General features: G+C 40.7%; 1 protein-coding gene across 1 annotated transcript in view; it reads right to left on the reverse strand.

Annotated features, from left to right (window-relative positions):
- LOC122797773 (microtubule-actin cross-linking factor 1-like) overlaps positions 1 to 26,729 on the reverse strand; it is an 899,011-nt gene that overhangs the window by 564,709 nt on the left and 307,573 nt on the right. Inside the window, exon 12 of the mRNA XM_044066295.1 lies at positions 17,888 to 18,119. Coding sequence (XP_043922230.1) covers positions 17,888 to 18,119 — 232 coding nt within the window. The remainder of the gene's footprint in view (positions 1 to 17,887; positions 18,120 to 26,729) is intronic.

Consider the following 26,729-nt stretch of genomic DNA (forward strand, 5'->3'; position numbering starts at 1 on the left):
AATGTCTCTAGTTCAAAGGAAAAAGATTGTATTGCAACTATTAGATAGATGTGATCTTGGAGCTGAAAATGTTAAAATCAAGAAAGATGGATGAAGTTTATTGTTGCAGTGGGGTGTTATCCCCAAAGAGTTCAACTTTTTGCTTCTGCATTGTCTTGTTTAATTTTAGATACATACCTGGTAGGTATATGTACTATACATTATCATCATCATCATCATCAACCCCCTTTTTCCAATTTTCTACATGGGGTCAAGGCATCATGTCAACTGCCACCATCTCTCTCTATTCACTGCCACTCTCCTGCCTTCTTCGACACTCATGCCTGACTGTCTCAGATCTTCTCTCACACAATACATCCAAGTCTTTTCTGGACACCCTTGTTTACTTTTCCCTTCTTCCTGTCTGTCCCAAATCTTCTACACCAGACTGTCTTCTGCTATTCTGCACATGTGCCCAAACCAACATTATCTGTTCTCTTTGACCTTTTCTTCAATAGCGCTACTTTGGCTTCCACTCATGTCATTTCTTCATGTTTCACAGTGTGCATCCTACCACTCATCTCAGGCACCTCATCTCCATCACCTGTAGTTTCTCATCTGCTCTGTCTTTACTACCCAGGTTTATGTACCATATAGTAGTACTGGTCACACCACTGTTTTGTACACCTTACTTTTCAGATTCTTTGGCATTCTTCTGTCATACACTACACCTGACACTCTGTGACAGTTGGTGGCAGCACCTCTGGCTCTAATTTAATGTTTTCATTCAGACTTCCCTTCTCTTCAACCACCTCTCCCAGATACTTTAAACTGTTAACCTCTTCCACTATTTTCCATTCTATCTCAGTTCTCACAATCTCCTGATTTTCCCCATTTGCTGCCACTACAACTTTCTTATCTATACTCAGTTTCATCCCATGTACCTTCAGTTTTGCATTCCATTCCCCTACCCTTTGCTGAAGTTCTTGCTCAGAGTCTGCTTGTAATGCCACATCTTCTGTATACAGCAACTTTGTTGATCTGTCCCCTCCAGCCTGTTTGCTAATGTAGTCCATCACCAGTATGAACAGCAGTGTCTCACAGCGGAACCCCAATGCACCCCCACTCCAACTGGGAACTCCTCTGTGAGACTTTATATGTACTAGCCATGAAAATGTACTATCCTGTTTTCAGAAAAAGATGAGTATTTTAGGTTCAGAGTTTTCATATGGCAACATTTTCATCTCTTACTCATAAGTTAAATATATTCAAGTGCTTTGTATTTCAGAAACACGCAGCTTAACCATTTTGCGAATTATACTTTGTTCATGTATGTGTATGACCTGAGTTGGGAAATGATCTGATATTAGTTCACTTTACTTTCACTTCAAAGGCATAGATCAGACAACAATGTTTATATTCTAGGGTCAGTCTACTGAATCCCAACAAAATTTAAACCTGAATATAATATTCATATCCATCAAGTCTTGCTTTAATTTGCTGCATTATTTGGAGCTGGTAGGTTCCAGGATGCCAGAAGAAAGCTAGTTTGCTTAGTTAACATCTAATTCATAAATAACATTTTGCTTTTCCTATGGGGTGGGGTCACTTCCACCATCCCAATTACACAGGAGACCCTGTGCACCCTCATAAAACTAACTTTGCACTTATCAAGTACTGTATATGTGTAAGTTATACATCCAGCCATCAATCCACTATTAATGATTTGGGCAGTGATAGATTATATGAATACCAATCAGAGACTTATCTGAATCTGAATCTGAACACTACAGGGAGTGCTCTGATATGCAAAAGAAATTTTGGTATAGCAAGAGCGCTCAGTTTGCTAAGATTATTATCACCTTATTAGACTTCTCCATCAGGACCACAGCCTTTCACAGCATATATATTATGTCAGTTAAGTAGTAGTCAACCATTAGTTTCCATGTTGTAAAAATGTAGGAATAGGAGATATAACTAAGTATGTATGTCAGTTCAATACTGTGGAGAGTAAATCTAAGAAAAGAGAAAGTTCTGAAACCCCACAAGCTGGAATCTTTTTCTTTATACTTCTATAATAGTCTACCCTGGGGATTCAATAAACTCTGCGTAAGCTTCACACAAAGCCTACACACAGTTTATGTGTTTGTGCAGTGAGCAGCAGCGCTAATTACGTATTCATGCCACCCACTGTGTTTAAATGTAAACAAGCCCGATTTTGTAGCAACATGGATAGCAGCAGACATGTAGAGCTGTTTACCTACAGGCAAACTAGGTCTGTGGGTTTGTGTGAAATGCCACAATAATTACCAAGGTTAATAATATAGCAATGTATATGGTCCAAACACATTACAGGATAGTGTTTACAGTGCAGAATATTGTGGAATCCCATTTCAGGCATTCTGTACAAAAGTTGTGTAAATGGTCCATAACAGTGCATGGACTGCCATGTAAAATAAATAGTCAGGGGAAGTGTGTTGTATTGAATAGGGACACAAAGATGAATTGTAAGAATAAACACAGTCAAAGAGGACAGGTGAAACATCATAATGTGCAGCAGATGAGGCCACGTAAATGGAAGACAGTTGTAGGAGGAACAATAATCACATATCGACATGGTACAGTCCGGACTGTACAGTGCAAATGTATATTATGTGACTGTCGCAAAAGGTGACATAACAATGGAGAAGGATGTCTTTGTGAAATAAGCATCCTGACATGAAAAATGGAGAGGACATCTATCAGGGATGTTATATACAATCAGGTTAGGTGCATATTGTGAAACTGTGCAAACTGATTTGCCTGAAAATGACTGTAATGTCAGCAGAGGTCTCCACCAAGTAGGACACAGTTACAGGCTCATGGACAACAGTAAATAGAAGCATGCACAATCATGGACAATATCAGAATAATACCACCAGTAATCCCATGTCTCTGACATATGTGTTTCTTAGTGATCATAGATGATTCTGCACAAACACACTTGTACTACTATTATATCATGCCAGCAATCTATGAGAGTAATTAAGCACACCAACCTGATACTGTAACATCTGCTGGAGGTGTTAGGAGGGACACTGCTACACATGTATGTGACATTATGATAAATCCAGGATAGTTCACTGGTGCGCATGGCATGTACTGTGTGTATCACTGGAACAGTTATCACACATCATCTTCTTCTTCTTTATCTTTCAGCTGCTCCTGTTTGGGGTCACCACAGCAGATCATCTATTTCCATTTCTTCCTGTCCTTTGCATCCTGCTCTGTCACACCAACCACCTGCATGTCCTCTATCACCACATCCATACACCTTATCTTAGGCCTTCCTCATTTCCGCTTACCTGGCAGCTCCATCCTTAGCATCCTTCTCCCAATAAACCCAGCATCCCTCCTCAGCAGATGTCAAAACCAATGCAATCTTGCCTCTCTGGCTTTGTCTCCAAACCGTCCAACCTGAGCTGACCCTGTAATATATTCATTTCTAATCCTATCTATCCTCATCACACTCAGTGCAAATATTAACATCTATACCTCTGCCACCTCCAGCTCTGACTCCTGCCTTTTCGTCAATGCCACCATTTCCAACCCATATAACATACCTGGCCTCACTACTATCTTGTAGACCTTCCCTTTCACTCTTTATTGGCAGCCATCTGTCAAAAATCACTCCTGACACTCTTTTTTCACCCACTCCACCCTGCCTGCACTCTTTTCTTCACCTCTCTTCCACACGCACCATTACTCTGAACTGTTGATCCCAAGTATCTAAAGTCATCCACCTTTGCCAACTCTACTCCCTGCATCCTCACCATTCCTCTGTCCTTCCTCTCATTCACACATACATATATACTGTCTTAGTCCTGCTGACCTTCATTCCTCTCCTCTCTAGAGCCACCTCTACAGCACTCCAGGGTCTCTTCTAACTGTTCCCTACTCTCACTACAAATCACAATGTCATCTGCAAACATCATAGTCCACAGGGACTCCTGTATGATCTCGTCTGTCAACCTGTCAGTCACCATTGCAAATAAGAAAGGGCTCAGAGCTGATCCTTAATGTAATCCCACCTCCACCTTGACCACATTCGTCACTCCTACTGCAGACGTCAGCACTGTCAGACTGCCTCATACATATCCTGTACCATTCTTACATAATTCTCTGCCACTCCCAACTTCCTCATACAATACCAGAACTCCTCTCTAGGCATCCTGTCATATGCTTTCTCTAAGTCCACAAAGACACAATGCAGCTCCTTCAGACCTTCTCTATACTTCTCCATCAACATCCTCAGAGCAAACATTGCATCTGTAGTGCTCTTTCCTGGCATGAAACCATACTGCTGATCACTAATCATCACCTCCCTTCTTAACCTAGCTTCCACTACTCTTTCCCACAACTTCATGGTGTGGTTGATCAACTGTATCCCTCTGTAGTTACTACAGCTCTGCACATCACCCTTATTCTTAAAAATCAGTACCAAAACACCTTATGTACTCCTCAGGCATCCTCTCACTTTCCAAGACTCTGTTAAACAATCTGGTTAAAAACCCCACCACCATCTCTCCTAAACACCTCCATGCTTCCACAGGTATGTCACCTGGACCAACAGCATTTTCATTCTTCATCCTTTTCATAGCTGTCCTTACTTCCTCCTTACTAATCCATTGCACTTCCTGATTCACTATCCGCACATCATCCAACCTTCTCTCTCTCATTTTCTTCATTCATCAGGCCCTCAAAGTACTCTTTCCATCAGCTCAGTACACTCTCATCACTAGTGAGTACATTTTCCTCATTATCCTTTATCATCCTAACCTGCTGCACATCTTTCCCAGCTCGGTCCCTCTGTCTAGCCAATCTTTACATGTACTTTCTCCCTCCTTAGGTCCAATCTTTCATACAACTCACCATATGCATTATCCTTAGCCTTCACCACCTCTTTCTCTTCACCATAGTCCTGGGGGTATCTGCGATCTTCCATCCATTGGGTCAAGATTTCTCTTGAACAAGGCCAGTGTGCTCTGCCTCACATATATACCGATTTTTGTTTCACAGCAGGGAGTCTTTGATGATGATGAATCTATCCACCTCCTGTTAATAGTAGGTTTAAGAGGGTTAGGTTTAAGTCTCCGCTCTTGTGGATCTTGAGGTTTCCATATTGAAACAATCTGGAACAACAAATCTTGTATGTTAGGCAAAGGTCACCTCAATGCAAGGTCACTCTGAGCAAAGCAATGGAATGGAGCAAGGTTGGTTCAGTCGGTTAGCCGGGATGTTTGGTTTGGGACAGCTTATCACTTTAACTTTTGAACTTTTTCCAGCTGCTGCAAGTGTCGGGTCAGATACATTCCGAGATAGGGCATCGAACTCAATCATTGGTCTGATGTGCCTCATCTCCTTGCATGCCTGTCTACTTTCTTCATCTCAGGTATCACACATGCATCTGGTATAACACCTTGATGGGGGTTACGCACTATCAGATAGTAATGTTTATTTGGCGAAAAGAATACCTAGGTATGGCCAATAAGATGTGTGGGAGCTCAGTGTGGCAAAGGTCATACACTTGAATTACATATCGTTGAAAGATGTGCAGGGAGGTACACAAAGAAGGGTGCATTGTAATCAGCTATTGGTGTGATGAAGGCTATGAACTATGAGGTATTGTGGCCTTTGATGTGGATGTTCTGCACATACTCAAGAGATATGTTACATAGAAAGGAGTGGTCACCACTGTGGGTACATGCTGGTGGAAGTTCCACATACCATCTACCTCAGTACACAGGTCACATACCACTTGTTCTGCTCATAGGGGTGTAATGTCTAAAGTATCACTGGGTTACGCATTTATTTTCATAATGTAACAGCCCCCCCCATGTTTTTGTTTCATCTCATGTGTTGTCATGGCTGTTGAAGCAACCTTTGCTGTGTGTTGATACTGTCTGTATTATACTAATATCACGGTTGGAGTCAATGATTGTCCAGAATCTGCAGTGCTCCAGACAGCTGTTTGGACACAGGAAGTGTATGCAATTCTTGATATCTGTGACTTAAATAATGGACAGGAAAGGGCCTAACAGACAGCCCTGATGTATGGACCTGATCACTCGACTCAAGATATAGGTCACTTCACAGATTCCAACATATTTAGATGCCACATATGTGATCCAATGGTCTACCCACTTGATGATATAAGTGTTTATGGCCCCATATGATAGTGTTGAGTTAATACCCTAGTGTAGACTTGTGTCAAATGCCTTGGCCTGGTCAAGTTCTGCAGGATGATATTGTTAGGATTGCCAGCTTTCTTTGTGGCTAAAACTGGACTACGGTCATGTCCCTTGCATCACCCATAATTCCACCCATTCCCACCCCCTCTCCCATTCATGCTCCACCCATTTTGTGACATCACCATGACACCAGCTGATGGAAACATCCTCTTTTTCTATTCCGGATGCCTGCTTTCAGCTGATTTACTATGCTTTTCTGTAAAAAAGCATAGTAAATTAGCCAATTTAACAAACACTGATAGTCTGTTTCTTTTTGTGAAACAGAATACTGGAGTTTGTACAGTGTCTTCCTGACTACTAGAGAATTGATTTGATTTGTGGATAGTCCAGAAAAAAATGGATAGGTGGCAACAGGGATGATTTCCAATTTCCCACCTATTGGTCAATGTTATGCTTAAATAGGGCTAGGGATGGACTCTGCTTCACATGGATGGGAAACTTGCTCCAGTGCATGGGGATCCTCTGAGACACATTTGTGTCTCATCAACATGGCCTATTTATGTCACAAACAAAATTTAAATCCTTTGGGGGGGGGTAACAGTGTAGCATGAGATTGGCTGTAGGTGAGGGTTGCAATAGACAAAAGAATGAAGAGATAGGGACAAGGAGTAATTGGAGGGCCTAGTGTGTGTTCACGGTGGGGGGAAGCAAGTGCTTGTATGAAAACTTTGGAGGGAGAAATGTAGTCTGAGGATGACAGGTGGATTTATAGGTGATAACAGTAAGGTAATGGGGAAGTTAACTGGAAAGAGTAATGTGAGAAGCAAATTGTATATGGCTTTGGACAGATGAGGATAAAGATAGCAGCAACAGACAGTAGAATACTGTACAGTGAAATAGGCATGAATTAACATTCAACAATTGTACTCCTAGCACAGTATCTAAGGTGACTAGTACACAGAAAGTGAAACTACAGATGTGCTGGTACAAACGTGTCAGAACAATCGGTATACAGTAATATAAATACGTACATAACATTCAGCAAGTGTACTCGTTTCAGTGTATTAAAAAAGCCTGCTACAAAGACACTCAACAGAACTGCACTGATAAAAATGCATTGAGTATGGAACACCACATCACAGTAGCATAATTGGCTTCAACAGCATAGTACAGGAGAAAAACAGGATGCTAAATAAAGTCTAAAACCCTGTGCAACAGCCTTCAGGGTGACTTACAAGAATACCCAGATGAAACAGCGTTTCCCACAGGAGTAGTTTAAAGTTAGTTATACAGGCAGAAGGTAAACATTCCCCTTAGCAGTAATTACTGTTCCAGTACAGACCGAGTAACACAATCTAGTAAACTTCAGACTTGGATGACACTGTGATGTACTATCTGGCACCCAAAGAGATCAGAAGCAAATACAAGGCCAAACCAAAAGCATACACCAGAAGTAGAATAAGAGTTTGTTCCTTAACCAATGTAGAACTTGGTAAAGTCAATAAAGTGTGCATATTATTTTATGCTGTGGCACCTTAGGCAGAGCTCACCCATGTGAATAAATTACCTTGTACTGGTGACAGTATACAAGTCCCAATCATACAAACAAAGGGCAAAATCAGAAATCTCAAAGCACTCTTTGGAACCATTAACTTACAACTAAATAATAAATTCAGGAGTTCGGTAAGACAACTGATGGTGCAAATATGTGACAGCTTGCAAGTATGACTTCAGATTGAGTACAAACAAATGCACATTTCCCATTACGGCTTCTGCAGTCACATAAAAATTGTTTCTTTAATGCCCTGGATTGTGGCTGTAGTTAAAAACAGTGATCAAGATGCAAAGTGTAAGCTTCACCAATGCCAGATATTTAGAGCAATCAAATAATCAGCAGTCGTATAGACAACATACTAGATGCAACAAAACAAATGTTGCCCAAATAGTCTTTTGGAGAACAGCAGTGCAGACAGCAGAGTGCACCACTATCCCTAAAGCCAAACTAGTACCCATCACCACCATGACCCGACTTTGTGAACCCTACATATGTGCTATCAAACAGAGAAACTACTATGTAAATCTGGGAAAGTGAAAGCTATCTTAATGGAAGACAATTTCTCAGTGCCCACCACATACCACAAAACAATAAATGTAAATGGCACTATACAATGCACTCTTTTATTTAAGTGCCACTATGCACCTCGATTTGTTGCATTCTTTGATAAATTAATTAAAAAACAAAAACTGAAGCAGTCTGTCTATGTGATGTGCAAGAAGATCCAACCAAAATGAATGTAATGTCATTATACAGGGTACTGCTTAAGAACGGCAATAATCGAGGGTTTAATTCCAGGTAATATAAACAGACTCCCAAAATAATATATTAAGCTAAATATATTTGGTATTAGCAAATATTTGCAACTCTCCAGAAAAATGCAAAACTGTCTCCAGTGTGTCATTTTTTAAAGGAATAAAATTAAATAAAGAAATAAATTATCTGCATGCTTTGAACTTCTGCAGCATAATACTAACCCCACTCTTGCATTCACTATAATTAAAATAAAACTCAACCCCACCACTCTATTTTGTACTAAAAGTAAAGGTAAATGTAGTACAAAAATAAAATGGTAAAATGTGTAGATAATATGCAGACACTGCTTACCTCCTGAAGTCAAAAGGCATGATGATTTGTTTACCTAAGGCAATTTTACAACCTTTTTAGTAAGAACAGAGATACCCCAGACTGAGATTCATTCATACAGCACCCCCTCACTGCTCAAGTTAGCTTTTTTTCTCTCTTCAATCCTGCCAGCTAGACGGAATGGACGTGACATGGTAATAGGATGCTTTGCAAAATGTGATTGGACTGTTTACAATGAGGCTGACCATTGGCTTCTGCCCTTCATTTAGAGGGGCCTGACATGAGTACATGCATTGTGGTAGAACCTCCTTGATCTGTATAATACTCAGCAACTTCTGATTCACAGAGTAAGATGGCGAGGGAGAAATGCTTGAGACAGTGGCAGTGGCAGAAATCCCAGGCTTCATGTGTCCGATTCTGAATGAAATTTGGAACTGGACAATTTGTCAGAAAGCCAGACAGTCCGGTCAAATACCAGACAGCTGGCAACCCTAGATACTGTTGTCATCATGCATGCCTTTAATGACCTTCTTGAGGATATCTAACAGCTATGGATGCAGCATTTGCAAATCACACATGCCTTTTGCACATAACTGGGATATTACCAGTGTCCATTTAGAAAAGGTCCATGATTGCATGTTGGTCTACCTCACAGATGAGGAGAGTCAGGATGTGTCTATTCCAGCATGCATCCATCAGGTGCTGTTCCTCCTCCACTCAGAAGGATGCATTTTTATGTACTCCCTTCTTCGGGAACATATTCCACCTGGAGGGTGTGTTGAAGTGTGGATCCAACTGTGTCAGTTAGGTGTATGTTCTGAGTCACACTACAGATGATCTGTGATGTTGTCACAACCCATTGATTCTGTATGATAGGCCTGGATGAAGGTAGATGATCTGTGATGTTGTCACAACCCATTGATTCTATGTGACAGACCTGGATGAAGGTAAGGCAGTGCATGCTGCCTATCTTGAGCTGGCCTAGGGTTTTGACACAATCCCCAACACAGGTATCATTGAAAAACTCTCCCAGCTGGGATTAACCCTTATGTCACTAAATGGTTAGCCAATTCGCTCACTGAAAGAACACATACTGTGAAAGGTGGTGAATCAACCTCTACCAGGAGAGCTGTTACCAGTGGTGTACCACAAGGATATGTGCTGGCCCTTTACTGTTTGGAATCTATTTGTCAGAAGTCCAGACTAAAGTAGTTGGCCTTTGCATTACCAAGTTTACTGATTATTGCATATTGGGTGCAATCACTGAGTCCAACAATGATGTTAACATATTACAGGAGGGGATAACACAGACAGATGATTTTTGCCAAGGCCACATGGTCTACAAATAAATGCAAAAATGTATCATTATTTTTGCCTTCTTCAAAATGGAATTACCCACTAATTACAGCATTGACAACACCACCACATGCTGAAAACCAGTGGTACAAGACAGAGGAATACAGGTAGATAGCAATCTGAACTTCAATCACCAAGTTTCCACAGTGGTATGGCAAGGATACATCCTGCACCTCATAAGTTAGGCCATAGTATCCAGATCTGAGGATGTTATAACAGAACTGTCCTTGACCCTCATCATAACACTAATAGAGTACAATGCTTCCTTTTGCATGTACTTTACCAGACACCTGCAGCAGCTGGAGAGACTACATGGGGTTTTCACAAAGAAAATACAGGACCTACAAACCATGCTATGATGTATGTGGATAGACTGAAAGCTTTGTCACTGTAATCTGTATTGTATAGGATGAGGTGACTTGTGCCTGGCCTATAGGCCAGTCTCAGACCCTGCCCTGATGGAAATACTGCACATCTGCAAATCAGTTATAGATGATTACATCAGCAGAGTCTGGTGAGATGAAGATGGTAATAGCAGTGTCCCACATGCTGGTGTAAAATGCTCTCTCTAATGTCAAGCAAGCGCACAAACACATACACACACATCCCAGTTGACTGCATTGAGATTAGAGTTCCTACCTAAGTACACAGAATAGAGAACTCAGTATTTTATGCAAGCGCCACAGCACAAGTCTGACTTTTACAAGGCTGCAGAACAACTTATAGTGGAAGACATTAGCAGTGGATGCTGGAGTGAAGCTGCTGGGAGGCCTGCATGAAATGGGTAGCTAGTCCTGTCCAACTGTCAAGATATTAAAGTCCTGTATGTTACCATACTGATCAGTGTGAAATGTGTGGTATTTGGTGGTTGTGTTTCCAGTATGCAGGTATACTTTAAGAGACAGCTTTATAAACTATATGCAAACAGGTGTCCACATAACTTCAAGTATTGGAAAATCTAAATGTGTATTGTCATTATAAAGATGTGCATGGTATATAAGACAACATTTGTTATTTATTTCTGTAGTGAAGTTGATATATTTGTGGGCAAGTACTGAGAGACCAAGGTTGCAGTGCATGGGGGAGGTAACAGATGTCTGCCTTGTAAATATGTGTTATTTTCTTAGATAGTACCTTCATTTTGTTTGTGTTGGCACATGTAGTTTCATGGCATGAAGATGAAATGGACAGTAAACAAAAGTAATACATGCTATTGTGCACTTTCCATACTGCACTGCTGATCAACAGGCTTGTGTGATTGATAGCAAAGTGTTTGCCCATGCGAAATACACATTTCTACTGCTTTGCCTGTTTGTGCATAGTTAAGAGGCAAGCAAATAGGAGCCTCATTTCTAAAATTATGCTATTTCTCAGTATTGAGTGTATGAAGCACACTTGCTGCTTAGCTGACTCTGTAGCAGGAGGTGAAAATGCATTGACATTTCTTTTGTAGCCCAGATGCTAAAGGGTTCAAATCCAGGTACATGCAATAGTTTTAAATAAGTATTGATAATGTAATGAAATAATTCTTTATACTACATTCATTGTGTGTTAGTGTGTGTTACCTTTGCACAGCATGTTTAAGTGGCAATGTACGGAGGTAATCACACCATTGAATAGCTGTTCACCATCACTCAGCACTGCTGCATGATGCCAAACTCCATGAAAACACAGATGCCAAAAAGTGAAGGGCTCCACTGCTTTATTTGGTTACGTATGTGTGTTGTGTGTGATTCTGTTTTTTTACCAAATAATAGGTGCAAAAATGGGGTTACATTTCAAACCTTAATACAATTACTTCCACACTTTGTAAGTCTAACCTGGCTGACACACCCATGAGCAGTAAGGGAGTCTGAACTGCTGTTGTCTTTTCCTTCTCACTACCAGTAATCATTCACAGTCGCAATCCATTAGCAGCAAACACTGTGGGTGTGCCTGCACTATGTTTACATCTGTAACACGGAGCCAAGAATTTGGGAATCAGCAATTCTAATGAGTTCACACCTCATTTGCATCTTCACCATGCTGACAGCCCTGAATCTACACTATAAAAAGGAAACCACATAGTTAGGGAACTTGAAGGTGAGGAGACTTGTTTATGTGGATAACATAGAAGATTGCTATTACTTTGGATTTATCTGCACAGAAGACTAATGATCTTGATAAAGTATGATTATATTTTTCAGTTATATACTGGATATTCTCACATCACTAATACAAATAGGAAAAAAAAATATATATATATATATATATATATATATACACACACACACACACACACACACACACACACACACACACACACACACACATTAACAAATGCTACTTTTATCTGTATGCACTTCTTAGAAGTTTACTGGTGGCATAGGCATTTTTGTCAGGGCATTTTACTTTCTCAGATGCACAGCCTTTTTAACTTTCATCACAAGTGCTAATGTTACAACTGTTTTTACTCTTTACACTCTTCTATTGTTATTTCAGTGAAATGTAAATGTTTTGTATTGTCCATGAGACAGGGCTGTTAGCCTTCTAGAATGGTCTATAGACACCTATAGAGGAGTGCTGGCCACAGGCAGAGGTGACTGGCAATTGCATAAAATTGAACATTCTGTGGTAAATGTGTACACTTGTTTTTGGGACAGTTTATTTAATAGCACCTTTAGCATTTCATTGATATTTTATTATTTTCTGTTTGTTAGGAAAATGTGCCATTTGCCTGTTGTTTAGTGGTGGTGGAGGCAAGTTCCTTTTTTGTGTTGGCACAAACAAAATTGTTTGTACAGAGGTTTGCTTTGCCATTGCTACTCTCCTTGTTTTGGATCCAACCTTGCTTTGTGTGTGGCTGTAATATGTTACAATCACATAAATCCTTTTTTATATTTGAATATCTTCACTGCTTTTTTTTTCTCCAGTGGGTAATATTGAAAAACTACTTCTTTTTGTTGTATCTATGCAGGACTTTTATTTATGTGATATTTATGTGTATTATCCTTCTTCTGTGTTTTATGTCACCTAGAACTATGGCACCCAGATGTCACAATTTCCTCAAGCCCCCCCCCCCACCTTTCAGTGACCCTGAGAATGAAGTAATTTTGCAAGCATTTAGGTGACATAGTGCCTTTCTGCTTGAGAGACGATGTGGTGATATGTCTGGCAGAATGGAAATTTGGCAACAGATAGTGGCTGATGTAAACACTGTTGGTGGTCAGAGCAGGACATATGGTCATGTGCATCATAGGACCACTGACATGGTTTCATCAGTCTGCAGGAGAGCAGATGCAGTGGCCCATGTACAGATGGCTACTGCATTGGGGGGGGGGGATGCTACAGAGCCAACACTGACACCAAATGAAGAGTTCCTGTCCACTGTCAGGGATCCTAAGAGTTCAGTGAAAAGTGCACAACAGGATGTGATTGATGTTGATGCTGCTGTTTCAGGAAGGACAAGTATGTCCCAGGAGGTGCTTCCAGGTAGGCTTATCTTTCTCAATTTCTAAATATTTCTTGTATAGTAAAATATTGACAACAATACTTAAGTTTTGTTTAACATAAATATTTTTTTGGGGGGGGACTAGTTGTAGATTGATACAGTTAACAACACATTCTGGTTGATTACACATGGGCTTGGGCTGGCTGTGTCATCCAAGTTTAGGTTAAAAGTATTGTTAATGGACATTTAAAAGGCCAAACATTTTAACCCCTGTGTTACTGTTAATTGTGATGATGCTGTCCTTACCTTTTGCTTATCTTCTTCCAGGACCACCATCCCTAGGAACTAGGGAGTCATCTGCACATGGTAAGCCAAACATTTTTATTTCAGTACTGATGAGCATTTGGCAGAAATAAGCATGTATTGATATTTGTGAGGTGGGTGTAAGGAGTGTGTATGTATTGCTGTACTGTCTGTGAAGGTGGCACCAGTGTTAGTTTATAGGCATATATTATATTGTACAAGTGTAGGTAATAATTTATTTCTTGTGTTTGTTGGTTATTATCACAGGTGATCCTAACAGTGGAAGGGTAGGACTCATCATCTATTGTCAGAGTATTGGTAGATTCTGATGATGATAGTGGGAAAACAGAGGCACAGTTGTGGGGGGGTGCAGAGGCTGAATCTGTCACTGAGTTTGACATTCAGCCACCCCCTCTAATTCCATTGGACACAGCCAGTAGGCCTACAGAAAACTATTCCAGTCAACCCTCAGATATTGAACAGGTGGAGGGTGAGACACTTGATCAGAGTAGTGTTGCTACTGTGGCTTTTGTGCCTGTTGACTCTGTCTGTAGCCAAAGTGTGGGTGAGGTGCCATGCAGGAGGGTTGTTAGGGGTGCTTGGAGGAGACCTGCTGCCCATCCTCCACCTGATCCAATTGTGTCTTTCCTTGCCACTCAACATATGTTTAAGGCCATCATGGAGATGCAGGCATGCTCCAAAAGGTCCTCTAAAGAAATGCTTAGGGTTTGAGATGTGGCACAGGGTGGCATGCATGACTGCCTCCACCGTGTTGCAGATTCAATGGATCAGATAAATAACACACTGGAATGGGCAGTGTTTATGACAGAACATGTGCTGGGAGGGGGATGGCATTCACGTGGGTGTAGATCAGTGACATCATCTAATGTTAGCTCACCTGGCGGTGCATAATCACAGTCCTAGAGTGGCACTACATCCACTCCTCCATCAGTGGTTGAGTTGTCCACACCCAGACATGGCAAACCATGGGGTCATGGTCCTGGGTGTCTTCGTGAGAATAGCTTGTCCACCAGACATCAGTCACATTCAGGTAGAAGCAGTGCATTTGAGTATGGGTGTGCACAAGCCAGGGTAACTCCCTGCAGAGCCAGTTCTCAGGATTGGGTACGACGACAATAAACTGCCACCACTACCATTCATGGCTCACACCTGTCCAGCATACCAAGATGTAGAGCTAGCACAAAGCTTGACTGTGTTCTTGCAGACACTTACACAACACACCAGTTTCACCTAGATGACCCATCTTAAATAAATACAATTAAATAAATTTTAAAGTTAAATAAAATAAATAAAAAAATGATCCCCCCCCCCAAACACACACATACACCAGTTATATGGTTCAGCAGTGAGGCTTAAAGCTCATTCTGTCTCAGTGGCCTTTGTTACTTTATTGAAATGTCTGCCCATTTATCTTTCTTACTCACACACTCAGGCCCCCCCTCCCCACATACAACACCCTGTGCAAGTGATGATAACTGTGCTATATCCCTGTTTTCTATCTTTTTGATTCAGGGATACATAAGCTTTGTGGTTGATGCTCAGGGTGCGTAGGTGATTTAGTGCTTAGAATATCTGTGCTTGTAATGCTGTTTTGCTAAATGTTATTATAGGTTTTTGTAATGTGCACATACCTCCCACACTCTTACAGCAAAAAAGGTCTACAAAGCCATAAACAAAAATGGATCAAAGGCTGAGGGAGATTTTTTTTAAATATTTTGGTCTTACAAAGTTAGAAACAGTTGATAGAATCAAACCGTTTTTGCATCAGTATTTTTAGGATTTTCTGAGGGATATGAAGTCTGAAACTGAAATGTGTGTCATTAATTCCTAACGTCTCTCTTTAATGATTTGCCAGTACAAAAATATGAGCAAAACTGAGGACATTCGGTGACCATCAACACTTTGGAGAGGCATGAATGTGTAAATCTTTGATGCCTGAGGCTTATTACTTGATAGAGGACAGATGTATTCACATAAGTCACTGCTGTCACATGTTGAAGTCATTGATGTACAAATCAACCACCTTTAACTTACTTACATTACCAAGTAACAGTATTCAAGGCTATGCCATTCATTGGTATTATTACACATTTTTTATTCTATTTCAGGTTCAACACTTACCTTGCAAATCTGGCAGTTGCTACAGTTTTAGTTCAGGGCTAACTCTATGTGATGCTAGGAGTACACAGCTATTGCATGGGTAGGTAAAGGTTGAAAGCATTACCTGCAATTAATGTTACTATATGAATGTGCATAGTATGAAGGTTTTAGTCCCTTAGGTGGTGAGTGAGTGTGCTATGCATTGCCTCTTAGGCAATGTGAGGTCATATTGAGCACACCTACGTCTGCCTACACCCACAGTAGCTGCTGGTTCCCCTCTGACTCCTCACCGATGTGTGGGTATGGTGACCTTGCCAGTGGTGGGATATGTGCCCCTTCCCCTTGTTGATCCTGCTGAAGCTGTTTTCTCAGGATGATGTTGTGAAGCATGGCACAGATGGTGAAGATTTCAGTACATATACATGGATTGTACTGTAGGGCTTCCCCAGATGTATCTAGGCACCAGAACTGCAACTCCAGCAGCCCAAACACACGCTCTATGATATTTCTGGTTTGAGTGTGTACCTTATTATGGAGTTCTTCAGTGAGTGTGGGTGCATTTCTGATGGGCATCATCAGCCACAGTTCTGGTGCATAACCTGCATCCCCCAGTAAATGACCCTGTGGGATATCATCCCCTAGTGAACATCTGATACAGTTGGGAGTTGTGCCAGATATGTGAGTCATGGTAACTGCCTGGGTTGCCAAAACACACATTCAAGATGATTCCTTTAGCATTACACATGACTTGGCAGTTAATGGAGAGGAAGCACTTTCTATTTATGTAGATCCCTCCCCATTCCCCTGGTGGTGCCTTGATTTCTATAAGTGTACAAACTACTGTAGCATAGCATTCAGGAACTGATGGAGGATCCCGGATGCTGATGTATGTGACACCCCAGCATGCCCTTTGTTGCTCTCTGAAAGATTCCTGTAGCTAAAATTCTAAGTGCTACACATACCTTTGTTTCCACTGGTATTCATTCCTCTCAGTTTGCCCTGGCTTGGAGTTGAGGAAGACAGAGGTTGCAGAGTTGCTGTAGTGTGCCTCTATCCACCCTGCAGTACTCTACAATTTCTACCTCATGTGGAGTGTGATAAGTTAAACGGGGTCTGAAAACTCTTCTTCTTGGCCATGGTCTATTAGCAGCAGCAGCAGCATAGACTTTAGCCTGTTGCACATACAAATGAATTAAAGTAGCAACAGCCCCTAACATTCTTTCTGTGTAGACTCCTTTCTGTGGCTGTATTCAAATAGGTTTTGGAGTTTGCAGGGAAACCAACACTGAGTCTACGTGGTTGCTTTATAGCTTATTGAACAGCTCCTCCATCTTGGATTGGTTATTTAGCATACAATTCAGCTGATTATACTGTTATTAGTATACCATGCTGTTTACTGTGATTGTGCAGCTCTGCACACTGTGTAGAGATGCTTTCTGAATACAAACCAGAGCGCTATCATGTGTGCGCCTTGCCATGACGTGCACACAGTTTTAGCAGCTTGTGCAGGATTTATTGAATCTGCATTTACATGCAGTCAGATATTGTTTCCTTAATCAGATGCTATACTTAATAAAGTTATGCTTAGCTAAAAGAATAATATGTCAGAGCACAATATAACAGTTGTTCAACTTCCTGTAGAAGCTAGGTATACTGTTTTAACAATGAGTTCAAAATCAACCTTAACAAGTTATTGCTACATCTTTTTGTCTTCAGCACACAATATATATCCTATTCCTAATTTTGTGAGTAAAGTATAAAAGAAAGGGTCACATAATGAAAGTTATTTATAAATTAAAGTGAATCAGAACATTTAAGTAATAATACCTTTTGCTGTAGGATCCCCACTGGCTGTTTGACAGCTTGAAGGGAATTCTGTTCCCTGAGTACGAATTGTGTTGAGTGCCACACCCAGCTTCTGCAGCTCTGCGCTCAGCAGCTTGTTGTCATGGATTTGTTCCTGAATTCTTGCTGATTCTCCTCTGATCAAGCATGGCTTGGAGAACTTCTCTTGCAATCCCTCAAGGCACTCTGTCAGATGGTCCATTCGTTCAGTGAGCTGTAACAAAAAACACACATTCACAGGCTAGTATTCACATCAAGTTTTAATCAGGTATGAGCAAACTTGACTTTACAGGATAGCTATACCTTAAAGGAGTACCGCACCCACAGACTCAAAAAACATGTTTAAAACATCATGGCATGATGTTTCCTACACTTTAACAGCACTTTGGGATTATTTACAGGATTTTAAATATTTTTATATGTAATTCCAGACTCTGACCACCTGGAGGCCAGCATACTGACGTGGTTTGGATAAACCAGGTTGCCACTCAGTATCCCACAAATCATTGTTTTGCTCACAAATGTTACATCATGGAGGCCTCCGTTTGCCTAAAGCTCCTGTCATTTCATAGATGTTGCATGCGTACAAAGTTCTGAGTAAAATAGAATAGTGAAAGTAACATTCCCTGCTGCTGAATGACTACTTAAAATATAAACAGTGCAAATGTCACAAAACACACTCAAGTGCTGTTTACTGCTGCCTTTTTTCTAATTTAGTTTAAATGGCACTAATTTGTGAGACAATGAATTCCATTCCTTTTACTTCTCCCCTCCCCCGTAACACTTAGCTTCCCTAGCTGTCAAAGTCCTGAGGGTAATTTGACTTGGTAATTCCATTGACTGGCAGATCTCAGCAGGGTGCTTGACTCATGTAATTCAATCTTTGTTCTAGCATTTCCTTTGTTACAGGGGACATTTTTTTTTGCTGCACTATAGCCATGGCCTTACTTGACTGCATTCGCATCCAATTTATGTAGCAACTCCTGTAAGATCTTGCACCAGGGAACTAAATAAAACATTTACACTATTAACTACTTTAGATCTTTATTAATGTAAGTGTTTAAGGTATCACAACATGCTTCCACATTGTTAAAAATGATTTACATGTGCAAAGTGTGTTGGTATTCAGTGTTTGCCTACATATTTTTGTTTACTACACTGGTTGGTTTGCAAAAAAAAACCTTTTGCAGTGTCCCTGGGTTTGTCTTTGTACATACAAGCAGTGCTATATTTTCCCCTTCCTTTTTCTTGTGCCCAGTAGTCACTTATAACAAAGTACATTTTTTTTATATTTATTTTGTTATATAAAGGACTTAAAGGTTAATTAACCTTGAATCAGGTAATGGATGCCACTGCAAAGAATCACTGTTGAAATATTTGTGCATGGACTAAATCCCTTACTAAATATTTGCCAGACTCCAGTTCAATTGGTGCTATGGCTTTAATATACTCGTGTGTTTGCTCATGCCTTCCAAATATCCCCACCATTACATACCAGTTTTGCAGTGTAGTAACCACCCGACATGCCCATACACCTTTAGCTATCAATATGCAGCTACTCCTGTTCATGTGAGTATGTGAATTCATTTTCAGACTTAAGGTGTTGAAGCTGCACTCATACCTCTCATGTGTACCTCATTATGAGGAACGACTCATTTGGGGTCTTAAAAAGTACATGTTCTCGAAGTTCCTCAAAGTTCCACATTGAAAGATTCTGTCAAACATTCAGTGTTAAAGTGAAATCCATGGTAAATAGAAATTAATCATACTAATTCATTAACAGATCTTCTTTATAAGTAAACCAACCTATTTTAACCATCCCATGACCTTCCTAGTTGAAGTTGTTAGTAAGCCATTGGTCTGTGTTCCACATTTTGCCCATCTGTTCCACATTATGAGGGCTAGTGCTCCTCATTTTGGAGATGGTGGCTGCACTGAATAATTCTAGGTGCTTGTTCAGGTTTCACATGGTGCTTGCTTAAAGCTATTCTCAGGTTAAGCCACTATGAATATGTTGCACCGCCACCTCTGATACAAGGGTAATGTTTTAATCTTTTTATTCCTGCACTGCACACTAGTGGTATCTGGTGCAAATACAAGAGAAGTATGTAAGCGATACACCACCTAAGCATCATCTGCCGTGCAGAATGTACAAGTATGCATACCAAATTTGTGTTTCCAAACATCGGTGTTACTACACTACTACTGAATAATTCCTATAGCAGGCTCAAACTGTTTGACTTCTTTTCTTACCTTAGTATTTTCGGGACAGCAATCCAATCTATTCACACACAGCAGCCACTACTCATTTCTCATGTTTATCCATTCTTGAGCTAGCATTATCCACATCACATAGCGCCACGTGACATCCCGAACTTGCCTGTTATTGTCCAATACCTGTCAGTACAGGAGAAGATGAATGCATACACCTAACTATATAGCAGCAGTCAAAAGGCAGTACTTACATGATGCATTCACAAGCTGGCTTTTGGTTACAGTGTGCATATCCAGCAACTGCAACTACTGTATATTGTACTATCATGACAAGCCTCTGTACCACTTCACGGTAGCCAGCCTCACAGAGGTCTACTCACACCACAGCATTACTTGCAGCTGCAGCCAGATCCACTCATCTCACTACTATCATAACACTCCTGCAGCTACGCATGCTACCCCAAACATGCCTTCTCTTGCCATTTATGCATTATGTACATCTCACTTCTGTCCTCAAAGACCAGTCTGTGCAACTGCAGCTGCCAAATAAGTTCCACTACACTGCACCACTTCACGGTAGCCAGCCTCAGAGGTCCACTCACACCACAACATTACTTGCAGCTGCAGTCGGATCCACTCATCTCACCACTATCATAACACTCCTGCAGCTATGCATGCTACTCCAAACATGCCTCCTCTTGCCACTTATGCATTATATATACCTCACTTCTGTCATCAAAGACCAGTCCGTAAAACTGCCAATCTGAGGTAAACTGGGTGCTGCTGTGCTCATGCCTTGAGATTGGTTCCAGGCACAGAAACTTTTCCATTTTTCAGCATAAGATTTTCTAGTACTAGGCCTTCTTGCATCTAAAATGATATCCATCACAGGTTTGCTGAGGGATGGTAAATGAGAGATTAAGTAATTAGCCAGGCTGCAATGTTCAGTGTTGGAAGCTGAGGGTGCAGAAAATCTGGTTCTCTTGCTGAGACAGCATGGAAGGAGTGTGAGGCAGGTGCCATGGAGATAATCGTGACACTATGCAGGAGGGGGTACCAGTGTTGGTGCAGCCATTCTGGAGCAATCAAAATCATCTTTGGTTTGTACTGTTTGATTTTTAATAGTACTTTGGAGAGCAGAGGCAGAGGGGGGGAAGGCATAGACTGATGCTGAAGGACAGAGCATACACTTTCCAGGCTTGTTTGTGGCGAGTCCTTGTGCAAAATTTGTCCACTTGGTAGTTCTGGGGAGAGGCAAACAGGTCTATATCTGGACTGCTCCATTTGCTTGTCAACATGTTGAAAATCCTTGGTTCCAGTTTCCACTCATGTGGGTCCATGAGGTTTCTGGTTAGTCCGTCTGCCAGTGTATTTAATTTTCCTGGCAGGAATTGAGCTTGTAGGTGCACTTGGTAGCTCAAGGCTGTGTTCCACAATGCCATGGCTAGTCTGCAGAGGGGGTAAGAATGTCTACCCCCATGCTTGTTTATGTACCTCATAACAGTGTTGTTGTTCGTCTTTACCATTAGTTGTCCTGGAAGAATGTGGTCCTTGAAGGTTGTCAGAGCATTCTGTACAGCTAACATTTTTTTTTGCTTGATCTGTAGGTGCATTTGACTTGGGCTCCATTTGCCCTGAATGCACTTCCCTGCCAGGTGAGCCCACCATGCATAGTATGATGCATCTGTTGTTAGGGTTTGGATGGCAGGTGGGGGTGTGAAAGGTAGTCCCTTGTTTTGGTGGCAGGCCTCTGCACACCAAAGGAACTGTAGGTGTAGGCAAGGTATGATAGGAATCATTGTTTCTAGGTCTTGAGAATGTTGAGACCATAGGCTTTTTAGGTACCAGTGTAGTTTCCTCATATGCAGTCTTGCATATGGAATTAGAAGAATGCAGGGGGCCATGAACACTAAGGCTTGCAGTGTTTGTCTTGCAGATAGCAGGGTTTTTGTGGCCACTTGTTTGAAGTAGGTTGTCAAAATAATTTGCTTTTTTGGCGTGAGGTAAGCCATCTGGGATGTTGTATTCAAGCTTGCTCCCAGGAATATAACTGGTTGACAGGGTACCACGTGTGAGTAGCCTGCTTTGAAGCGTAGGTATCGTCTGCAAGATTCCATGGTTGGGATGTGCAGGTATGCTTCTTTTAAATCTAGTGGTGCCAAACACGCATCTGTGCCTAGCATACGAAGTAATTGGTGAATAGTCAGCATTTTGAATTTTGGAATCTCCAGAAAGGTGTTTAGAGTAGACAGGTCCAGGATAGGACATCATGAATTGTCTTTTCTGGGTACCAGGAAAAGTCTCGAGTAGAAACCTTGTCCCTTTTCCTCTTCTGGTACCAGTTGAATAACTCCCATGCTTACGAGAGAAAGGACTTGTTTTTGGGCCTCTGCCCACTGATTTGGGGGTAGGTCCGGCACACATTTGGTGTTGGCAACATGTGGAAGTGAAATCTGTATCCCTGGGACATTATATTTAAAACACATTTGTCCTGGGTAATGAGTTCCCCAATTCTTTGCGTGAAGAGCAATCTTCCCACCAAAGGGGCAGTCAGTTGATAAGTGCTTGGAAATTTTAAAAGGAAGTCATTGAGACACTTTACCATAGGAGGGAGTTTTATTATTCCCAGACTTGGGAGTGGAGGCCCCCCCCCCCACTGCTTAGTTCTGTGAGTCACCTGGGTGTTTTGCTGTGTCTGGGTTTGGCTTGAGAAGACCTGCAAGGGGCTGGAAAGGACCAATTCATAGTGGGACAGTGCCTACTAAATCTAGGAGGTTGAACTTGTAAAAAAATCTTTAACAGTTTGCATAGATTTAGCTTTAAGAACTTCCTCAGCCTTGTTGCCAAACAGGTGGTCCTGATTTAAAGGAGCATCCATCTACCTTTCTTTTGAAAAACATTCATCCCAGCATCGCAAGGAAGAAACTAATAGTGTAAAAAAAAAATTCAAGTCTGTGCCCGTCAGATTTTGTGTGTTATATCACACCTCTCAACCTCTTAGCACAGGAAATCTGGACAAAGCCAGAAATAATAGGGGGGCAAAGGCCTCAAAGTAAAGATCAAATTTTAAATATTGCTTGTATAAACCTGGAAAGTTGCTAGAATAAAAGGTTTTGTGTTGGCATGCATTTTCTGGAGGATATGAACATTGAAACTTACATTTCGGTCATTATTTAGTGAATTCAATCCTCACTGATTTTTGCCAGAAAGCCACAAGTTGTATGAGGAAAAGACCAAACATACGAGGCAAAAATCTGGACAATGAAGCGCTATGTGTTACACACAAGCAACAAACCTAATCATCCAAGCCAGATCGAACCCATGGCCTATATGGATAGTATCGGAGCCAACAGTACTATAGCTTTTCCAGTCAAAATCCCCACATTGAAACAGAAGGCAAGTCTGGTCATGAAGTAAGGTTACTGAAACTATTGATAAGTAGAAGGACAATGTACACATCCTTTCTTCAATGCAAGTACATATGATGTTTTTTGAAACATTAAAAGATTAATTGAGTGAAAATCACATAAACTCCTCTATCCCATATCAAATATTAACAATAAAATATCCTGAGGCAGATGCTAAACAGAAATTTCCACTTACCCAGGAAGAGTGTTATGCAGCTTGATACAAAGGGGTACATATACATACATACATACATACATATATATATATATATATATATATATATATATATATATACACACACACACACACACACACACACAGACATATGAGATGCAGTCACAAGCAGATGATGCAGCAAACCATGTAAAGACAAACGATGCAGCAAGCCTATGTTCAAAGCAGTTGACAGCGTAATACTGACCTAGTGTCTTGTAGAGTGGGATCAAGATAAAAATAAATGCGAGTCATGCCCCATGACACCCAACATGCATTTTAATCCTAGTCCTAAAATACACATCAATTCACCAGACCAAAACATAACCTCACAAGTAGGTTTCTCTTTCATTTTGATTCATGAAGTAAGAATCAAAAAATCCTGTTTCATATTCACAGTATTACTTAATAAAACATTTTGTAAATGTACAATTATTATACTGCAAACACCCTTATGACTGCTGCCAGAAATTTTAGATTTGTACATCAAGCCCTCAAATGCCCATCCAAAAAAGCAAGTGTTCTTTACTCTATGGCATATGTTCAAAATAAATAAGTATGCTGCAAACACTAAAATTGTCATACTACAGCACTTTAAGTGGACAGCTAACACATCATCATGCATGTATCACTTGAGCAATTAACCTGTCCAATGGCTAATACCCATCAAACAAATGTTAAACTTGAGAATAAGCTTTAACATTTCATCCCAAATACACTGCTCCGTTAGGCTGCCATAACACACAAAACACATCGCAACTCCCAATAGAAAAAAATACATCAATACCAACAATCCAACAACTGAAATGGTTTAAATTATACAACACATGCCAAGCCAACCCAACAACTACTACTTAAAAGGTATCCAAAAACAGAAAATCACTACACTACGAAATTGTAGACGCAACAGGGGAAAAAAGTACACATTTAAAAGCCACAAGTTTTTGGAGACAGGTAACGGGATCAACCAGCTGCAGGCAGAAGGCAACAATAATGACGTCTTTAATTAGTTTATAAATTATAGCCCGCTTCGGTGAGTACAACGTTGTGAACACATACGGAACACCTTTCACATCAAAAACACACACAAAGAATTGCTACTGGACCTCTGCAAACGATTATATCCACATGTGCGTAATATACTTTATAACCGCCTGTCGCACCTCGTTGACTGCATATACAGAAGCACACGCCCCTCCTGTGTGGTGCACCAGAAAGCGTTCTTGAGCCACCATAGCCAACGATCACCAACACTCACCGTTTAAGAACAGCGTTGTTTACAAATGCCAAATACAAAGTGAAAAAGAAAATGCAACATCAATAATAATAATAAAAATAGTGCAAAATACAGATGCATCACATACGTATTTTCCGCATTATAAGTCGCTGTAATTTATTTGGCAACAACGGCTTACCTCTTAACCCTGGACTGTCATCCTTGGCTCTTATATTTTGCAATTTTATAGATTTACCACTCAAAGTTGACAAGATCACACGTTGCCTGAAAAAATTACACCCCTCAAAAGATCGCTCTGTTGCCATGCTGCAACACACTTACAAATGTTTTGCCCCGATGGACAGATTCCTCACCCACGTGGTTTGTTAAAAGGGACAAGCAAAATGTAGAGCCAAAATCAGGGAAGAAGAGATGTATAATGGAAGTCTTATTTGATCTAGCCAACGCGAAGTACAAAGAACACGAATCAAACAAATATCTATCTCATCCTATATACAGCGCTGAATATAACAAAACATACCTCAAGCATGCCTCTGAAAAAAATAAGAAACGTTTAATAAGCCAAACATTGGACATTGCTGGGCAAAGTATATAACAAAATGCATTTTAAAAGCATCACATGAAAAGTGAGATAACTCATTCAACAAAACACACGTGAGTGGTTTAGTTTACGGCTCGTACAAAAGGAACCAAGGAGCAGTGAACTTTATTTCTGCAGTCACGCTTTCAATATGCATACAAAAATATTCGCTTCAATGTACTATAGTCAATAAATACTGCTTTACAGAACAGCTGATAGTGAAATAAGTGCAGCAGCACCGAATCTGTACATACACCACAAGTCTCATAACTATGGATTACACCCAAGAAACATAAAAGTGAATGTTAGTACATGCTAACTAGATGCATATCCTCCTTTTAAAAACTGCCAATACTACTCACCTTTTACACGACTGATGTCACTTATGTTTGCTAAAAACTGACTGTGCAAAACTGTGCGATCAAGATCTAGCTAACCCTTCTGTTACACTCGTTAAGCTGTTTAGTGAGTTTTACAAAAAACAGCTTAGCGAGTGTAAAAAAATTATATACACACACACACACACACACACACACACACACACACACACACACACACACACACACACACACACACACACACACACACAAGTTGTAAACCCTTATTCTCAGTAAAAGAAAGTAAGGCAGAAGAAATTAGTCGGCTACTATCGTGAATTATATTTTAAAAAAGTTTACTTACAAATAAATCAGGCCACGAGGGTAAGCTAATACAGGCAAGGCTTGGAAAAACATGTTCCGTCTGGAAAATACTGTGTACTAGAAACACGAATACGAAAGGAACTTCCCTACCTCCTGCAGCTATATTTGAGTATTCCAAGGCTGGGGGGAAGGACAAGGCAGCTGTGACATCACAGAATGGGTGGGTTTGACCAAGAAGCAGAGGCCGGCCATGGTGATATCACTTCGGGGGAGGGAAATGTTAAAAAAATATACTTCCACTGCCTGGCCGTGATGACATCACTAATTGGGGGACTCCAGCAGGCTTAAGTAAAATGCGAGAGAATGTTTTTAAAAGTGTAAACATTCCTGTACGCTAAGGTAGGGTTGGATTACAGAACTCAGGAGGAATTACATTTTCTAAACGCTGCTTTCTTATTTGTTTATGCAGGAAGCTGTAAATAGGGACGAAAATGGCAGAGAAGTTGAGGAAAGTATTTTACAAACCCGTTG

The sequence above is a fragment of the Protopterus annectens genome, chromosome 3.part1, assembly GCF_019279795.1.
Source record: "Protopterus annectens isolate FY-2018-M chromosome 3.part1, PAN1.0, whole genome shotgun sequence".
NCBI lineage: Eukaryota > Metazoa > Chordata > Ceratodontiformes > Protopteridae > Protopterus > Protopterus annectens.